Consider the following 7,469-nt stretch of genomic DNA (forward strand, 5'->3'; position numbering starts at 1 on the left):
GAGACTCCGTCTCAAAAAAAAAAAAAGACTAAAGCCATATAATTCTGAGGGTGTTTGGGAGATGAACTCTCTACCTCTAAGCTGCCAGAATTCTAATGCCCTCTTATTTCTTTCCCAGGAGCCATTTATTGAAACTCCTCGCCAGGATGGTGTCTCTCGCAGATTCATCCCCCCAGCCAGGTGCCTACTACTTCTCAGCCCCCATTCCTTGCCAAAGACTAGTAGAATTTTAATTAAATCCAGGAATCGAGACCTGGAGCCAGGTGATGGAGATGCATCATCACCTAGCCTTTTGACCCTTTCAGAAAAGATGTATTCCCCTATACCTGGCCCGTCACCTTCCAGTATGGATGTTTTCCTGTAGCCATTCACACAGTGGGAAAGGGTAGTAGCTTTAATGATGAAGTATTGAAAAAAATTGAGGGAGTGATTGACTAATCACCAAGAGATGGGCTCTTGAGAAGTTTCAAAATAGCAAATGTTGTTAGATGTTTGGGTCCTTAGCTCTCATTGCTGCAGGTAAAGAGGTTGCTGGCAAGGGGTGTAATGTTTTTTTAAATGGCCTTTCCTGGTTCTCCATCCTTTTCCACTGTAGACATATCAATTTTTTATGCTCCCTTTCCCTCCTTAGTCCATCAAGGCCAACCTTCGTGCTGAGTGTCTCTGTGGAAGACCAGCATGGCCTTCCTTTGGGAGAGAGGTACCCTTGGGAGGTCAGTTGGGCTAGGAGTGGGTATGTGCCCTGAGGCCCCTCAGCTGGTGCTTGAGAGTCTCTGCCACTGGCATTGCAGTAGGTGGAGGAAGCCTCTCTGTTCCCTCATGTGGCCCATGGGCGGGGGGCTGTCTGCAGGATGATGTCCACAGAAAGTGCCAACAGCTTCACTCTGATTGGGGAGGCATCTGATGGCGGCACCATGGAGAACCTCAGCCGAAGACTGAAGGCAAGTCGGCCCCATTCCAGTGGCAAACAGTAGGCCTGGCTGGGAGAGTGGGTAATTGAGCAGGAAGCATGGGGGAGGCTCTACCCTGACTCTCCCACACTTCCAGGTCACTGGAGACCTTTTTGACATCATGTCGGGCCAGACAGATGTGGATCACCCACTCTGTGAGGAATGCACAGATACTCTTTTAGACCAGCTGGACACTCAGCTCAACGTCACTGAAAATGAGTGTCAGAACTACAAGTGAGTGTCTCCAGAGCCAGGGCTCAGAGCTGTTACTGCTCTGGGACTACTTGGTGCTTACCCAAGAGCCCTACTCCACTCAGGCAAATGGAGCTCTAGTAAGTATAGTCTTCCTGTGTCTTTGGCAGACGCTGTTTGGAGATCTTAGAGCAAATGAATGAGGATGACAGTGAACAGCTACAGATGGAGCTAAAGGAGCTAGCACTAGAGGAGGAGAGGCTGATCCGGGAGCTGGAAGACGTGGAAAAGAACCGCAAGATAGTGGCAGAAAATCTCGAGAAGGTCCAGGCTGAGGCTGAGAGACTGGATCAGGAGGAAGCTCAGTGAGTGCTCACTCTGTTCTATCTTCTCACACTCAAGGCTCCAAGAGAGGAAATGACTTCCAGCTGAATGTGTCTAATTAGTTTGTAAACTCTAGTCAGCTGTCATTCAGCAGCATGCCTGCCCCAGATCCTGCATATTGCTTCCACGCCCTGTTTCTAGAGGTTTGCTGGGAGAGTTACCTATGAAGAGTCGGCATGATTAATGAGAAAAGGACATTGGTTAAAGAGAGAGTGCAGAAACCAGAGCTCCAGTCTTGGCTCTGTCCTGTAGGGAATGGGCTCATTTGGATGAATCAGCCACTTTCTAGCCATCCTTGTCTGAAAAGATGAGCTAATTAGTCTACGTTTTTCCCTCCAAGCTTAAAAATTTCACAGGGGCCAGGTGTGGTGGCTCACATCTGTAATTCCAGCACTTTGGGAAGCCAAGGCAGGAGGATCACTTAAGGCCAGGATTTAAGACCGTCTGGGTCAACATAGTGAGACCCCATGTCTACAGAAACAAAAATTAAAAAAAAAACTAGGCTGCTGTGGTAAACCTGTAGTCCTAGCAACTACTCAGGAGGCTGGAGTGAAGAATAACTTGAGCCCAGGAGTTCGAGGTTACAGTGTTCTTTGATCACACCACTGCACTCCAGCTTGGGCAACAGAGTTGAGACCCTGTCTCAAAAAATAAAAACATTATGGATATCCTTGACCTGAGAGAACCTTCTGTCTAGTGGAGGAGACACAATGTCCATACTAACTAAAGTTGTGAAAATGAAGGACAGAGAAAAGTCCATTTTTTTCACACAGTAGTATAACAAGTTTCACTGGAAGTGGGGTATAGTAACTGTTTAAAGGACAGTAAGTGTATAGAAGTGAAACTTTAGAAGGCAAATTATGGCCAGTTCACGGAAGAAACCACTGTTTTGTTTGTTTTGTTTTGTTTTGTTTTGTTTTTGGAAACAGAGCCTTACTCTGTCATCCAGGCTGGAGTGCTGTGGTGCAGTCATGACTGACTGCAGCCTCGACTTCCTGCACTCAAGCAATCCTCCCACCTCAGCCTCCCAAGAAGCTGGAACTACAGGCATACAACACCATACCTGGTTAATTTTTTTATTTTTTATAGAGACAGGGTTTCCCCATGTTGCCCAGGCTGGTCTTGAACTCTTGAGCTCAAGTGATCCACCTGCCTCAGCCTCCCAAAGTGCTGGGATTACAGGCATGAGCCACCATGCCTAGCGGGAAAAAGCCACTTTTTTTTTTTTTTTTTTTTGGACAGAGTCTCACTCTGTTGCCTAGGCTGGAGTGCAGTGGTGTGATCTCAGCTCTCTGCAACCTCCGCCTCCTGGGTTAAAGCAATTCTTCCACCTTAGCCTCCCAAGTAGCTGGGACTACAGGCGTGTGCCACCATGACTGGCCAATTTTTGTATTTTTAGTACAGACGGGCTTTCACCACGTTGGCCAGGCTGCTCTCGAACTCCTGACCTCAAGTAATCCACCCGTCTTGGCCTCCCACAGGGCTGGGATTATAGGTGTGAGCCACCATACCCAGCCCCAAGAAGCCACTCCTAACCCATTCACCTCACTTCTGAAAAAGATCAGAAATAAAGAGATTTTTTGCCCTGGTTTGTGAGAATTCTTTTTTCCTCCACCTTTTTGCATATGGACAGAAGGAACATTTCTGTTCCTTCGAGGCAAAACAGCTAGGACGTACATGTTCGTCAGAATGGGATCTATGCCAAATATAAAAGATGCTAGAGCTAGATGTAACTATGATCACTAAAGAATCATTCATAGTGTGGTGAGAGAGAAACTTTAGCCCGCAAACTAACAGCCTTCAATGTCCCCCTTGGCTGCTCACAGGTATCAGAGAGAATACAGTGAATTTAAACGGCAACAGCTAGAGCTGGATGATGAGCTGAAGAGTGTGGAAAACCAGATGCGTTATGCACAGATTCAGCTGGATAAGCTGAAGAAAACCAATGTCTTTAATGCAACCTTCCACATCTGGTAATGAGAGCTGGGGGATGAGGAGCACCGCACATACCTGGACCTTAGCTGTTGACCACTAAGCCTGGGTGCCCACTTCCCACAAAAGAGGGACTGTAGTTTATCTTCACCCAGCTAGGTTTCTTTCATTCGTAGTGATGGGATAGGCACAGTAGGGATTGGAATGCTAGAGCTTGGTGGCATCCACCCTTCTAAAGAAAGGAAAAGGCCTGAGCCCTTCAGCCACTTAAAAACCTGGTAAGCTGCCTGGTGCTGATTTCTTATCCCCAGGGTGTTTGATGTTTCATCAATTTAATAACTGTTGAGCATCTACTCTGCAATAGGCACTGTGCTGAGTGCTAAGAGGGCAACAGCAAAACAGTGTGCAGTCAGCCTTCTAGTTGCATATCGTCTGGTGGAAGGGATGGATAAATAACAAGCAGTTGTAATGCAGTGTGATGATGGTAAACCCAGAGTGCTGTGGGAACACATAAGGGCACTTGATCCAGTTTGGGGAGGCCACATGGAGTTTCCCCATAGGAGACTTATGTTTAAACTGAGAGGTAAAGTAGAAGTCTACAGAGAGGGCGTTGTTCCTAGCAGAGAGAACATCATGTGCAAAGCAATGGGAAAGAGGGAGTGGTGAATTCAGAGAACAGAAAGGAGCTTATTGTGACTGAAGATTGAGTGTAAAGGGGAGACTGACCGGATATGAAATTGGAGTTACCAGTTCCTGAAGGATCTCGTAGGCCTCGTTAAGAGGTCTGGACTTGATCCAAAAGGCAGAGAAGACACTGAAGCATTTTGGCTAGGGAAGTGACATAATTACACTTGTATTTGTGAACGATGGTTTTACCTGCACCATGGGGAATGACTTGGGGTAAAGGGGTGGAATCATTGGAAAGGATACTTGTCAGTAGGAATCTAAAGGAAAAGAGTAGTAACATTGAATTTGGAGAGAAGTGGACAGATCTAAGAGATTTAGCAGGTAGAATCAGGAGAGGTTGGCAGTTTTGTGGGGAAGGAGCTGAGGGAGCATTCAGGGATATCACCCAGGTTTCTGCTTTGGCATCTGAGCAACAAGGAAAAAGATGATGACTCAAGTTTTGGACATGTATTTAAAGTGCCAAGTACAGCTTGCATATATGGACTTGAAGATAGATTGAAGCTAGGTTTGGGGTGAGAGTGGGAAATCTCAAAAGTTTTAAGTAATCCTTGTGTTTCCCCCAATCTTTCTGCCTTCCTCTGTAGGCACAGTGGACAGTTTGGCACAATCAATAACTTCAGGCTGGGTCGCCTGCCCAGTGTTCCCGTAGAATGGAATGAGATTAATGCTGCTTGGGGCCAGACTGTGTTGCTGCTCCATGCTCTGGCCAATAAGATGGGTCTGAAATTTCAGAGGTAGGAAGTGTAGCCCTTTCTTGGGGAGTGGTGCGTCTTTGATATAATTTGTATCTGTAACCTGGTACTGCTCTCCACCATGTCAGGAGCCCTTGCTGCCCACAGTCTGGGAGTTTTCTATGGCTGGAGAGCCGTCAGCGTCTGGTTTTCCCCTCATCACAGGGCTCTCTCTGCTGATCACAGTCACTGAGTGCATGACCATAGCGTAGTTCCCAGCCTACAGTCCCCAGAGCCTTAGCGTTCCTCAGGATATTTTCAGTTTTTGTTTCTTTTTTTGGAGACGGAGTCTGGCTCAGTGGCTCAATATCCACTCACTGCAAGCTCCACTGCCTCCCGGGTTAACGCCATTCACCTGCCTCAGCCTCCCTAGAAGCTGGGACTACAGGTGCACATCACCACGCCCAGCTAATTTTTGTATTTTTAGTAGAGACAGGGTTTCACTGTGTTGGCCAGGATGGTCTCGATCTCTTGACCTTGTGATCTGCCTGCCTCAGCCTCCCAAAGTGCTGGGATTACAGGCGTGAGCCACCGCGCCTGGCCGAAATTAACTCTTTTAATAACAGTTTTTGACTTTTTATTATGGAAAATTTCAGACCTATATAGTCAAGAGAATAGCATAGCCTGCTTTGTATTCATCACCCAGCTTCAACAATCAGCCATATTCTCACATTCTTATGTTATCTACACCTCCACTCACCTCCCATGCCCCGCTCAATTATTATGTTTTTCACACCTTTTTAGAAAGGTAAATTGTCGTGCCTTGAAATATATGAATCTTAGCTATGCATTTTTGACAAATGGATACACTCATGTAATCTGGATCACTGCAATTTAGCAATGTTTCATCTTCCCAAAAAGTTTCCTTATGTTCCCTCCTTGCTATTCTGGGGGAAACAGATGTTTACTTTTGTGATGGAAAATTTCAGAGTATATCATGAACCCCTGTATACCCATCATCTAGTTGCAACAATTATCAACACATATTTCATCGCGCTTTGTCCACAACCCCATCCATTCCTTCCCACCCTGAATTGTTTTGAAGCAAATCCCAAACATAAATACTGTAAATATTTCTGTATTTTTGACAGGTAAGGATTCTTAAAAATAAATGATCCTGGCCGGGCACAGTGGCTTAGCCTGTAATCCCAGCACTTTGGATAGCCGAGACGGGTGGATCATGAGGTCAGGAGATCAAAACCTGGCCAACATGGTGAAACCTTGTCTCTACTAAAATACAAAAAATTAGCTGGGTGTGGTGGTGCGCGCCTGTAATCCCAGCTACTCAGGAGACTGAGGCAGGGGAATCACTCAAACCCGGGAGGCAGAGATTGCAGTGAGCCGAGATTGCGCCACTACACTCCAGCCTGGCGACAGAGCGAGACTCCATCTCAAAATAATAATAATAATCATGACACCATTATGCCTTAAAAAAGTGAACATTTTCTTAATCTGATTTAATGGGGGTGAGGAGGACCACAGATTCTTTTTGGTGTAAATGGTACTTTAAGAAAAATTGGAGGTGAGGGTGGTGATAAGAATACTTCAGACTCTTTTCCCATACTTTCAGATGCCCTCCTGCTTTAATAAGACTGTATCTGACCCAATATTTTCCTTGCCCTTAGCTCCATTACTTACCACAGCCCAGGCGAAACCAGGAGAGACCCAGGAGGAAGAGACTAACTCAGGAGAGGTAATAGAAGTACCCTCTCCCCTATCTTCCTCATGTAGTAAACATTCCAAATGGGAGATATGATATGAAAACACAGGAATGCAGGCTTGGTTTCTGCAGGCTACTTGGCGCTTCTAGAGCCCCCAGACTTTTGGGGTCTCTGGGTAAGGAGACAGACATTCTGCATGATCAGGCTGTTGTGCACTATTGGAGGTACAGACCTGAGGTCACAGGGTTACTGAATGAGCCATTTAAAAATGTTGGAAAGGGCTCTTTACTTGAAGCAGAATTATAAATTATTGTCGGTTGGAGATGGGATGATCTGTGTGTCCAGGTCGTGCCAGAGCATTGATTTGCATCTGTTCTAGCTAGTTGTTAATATCCGCTCCTCTCCATTCTCCAAAGCATCCTGGTTAGGACAGCGAATTGTATGATTACCTTGGACAGAAAGAATTGTCAGTGTCAGAGAACATGTCATTTTAAGTTGTGATAATATCAGTGATCCTGTGGAGCATCTGTGGAGCAACATCCTGTGAGATAGTGTTGAATACACACCTGAGATTTCCTCTCAAGTAGCAAGGGAGCTGGAGTGTTTATTTACCTGCTGCTGCCAGTCACTGGGAGAGTGCTGATGTCAGGTTTAGTAGAGGTCATTAATACCTCCACTGCTTTGATAATACCCATTTTTAAAGTCTCTGTGGTTTATCAAGTCTTGTGGTTATCAATCAAGACTAAAGCCATACCAGCACTTTGGGAGGCCGAGACGGGCGGATCACGAGGTCAGGAGATCGAGACCATCCTGGCTAACACGTTGAAACCTAGTCTCTACTAAAAAATATAAAAAAAAACTAGCCGGGTGAGGTGGCGGGTGCCTGTAGTCCCAGCTACTCGGGAGGCTGAGGCAGGAGAATGGCGTAAACC

At 46.1% G+C, this 7,469-nt stretch overlaps 1 protein-coding gene across 1 annotated transcript in view; it reads left to right on the forward strand.

The window, feature by feature from the left end:
- BECN1 (beclin 1, autophagy related) overlaps positions 1-7,469 on the forward strand; it is a 21,175-nt gene that overhangs the window by 4,260 nt on the left and 9,446 nt on the right. The window contains exons 3-8 of the mRNA XM_011929933.1: positions 89-180; positions 851-941; positions 1,048-1,184; positions 1,313-1,507; positions 3,353-3,499; positions 4,730-4,879. Coding sequence (XP_011785323.1) covers positions 89-180; positions 851-941; positions 1,048-1,184; positions 1,313-1,507; positions 3,353-3,499; positions 4,730-4,879 — 812 coding nt within the window. The remainder of the gene's footprint in view (positions 1-88; positions 181-850; positions 942-1,047; positions 1,185-1,312; positions 1,508-3,352; positions 3,500-4,729; positions 4,880-7,469) is intronic.

The sequence above is a fragment of the Colobus angolensis genome, unplaced genomic scaffold (genome assembly GCF_000951035.1).
Source record: "Colobus angolensis palliatus isolate OR3802 unplaced genomic scaffold, Cang.pa_1.0 Scaffold83, whole genome shotgun sequence".
Lineage (NCBI taxonomy): Eukaryota > Metazoa > Chordata > Mammalia > Primates > Cercopithecidae > Colobus > Colobus angolensis.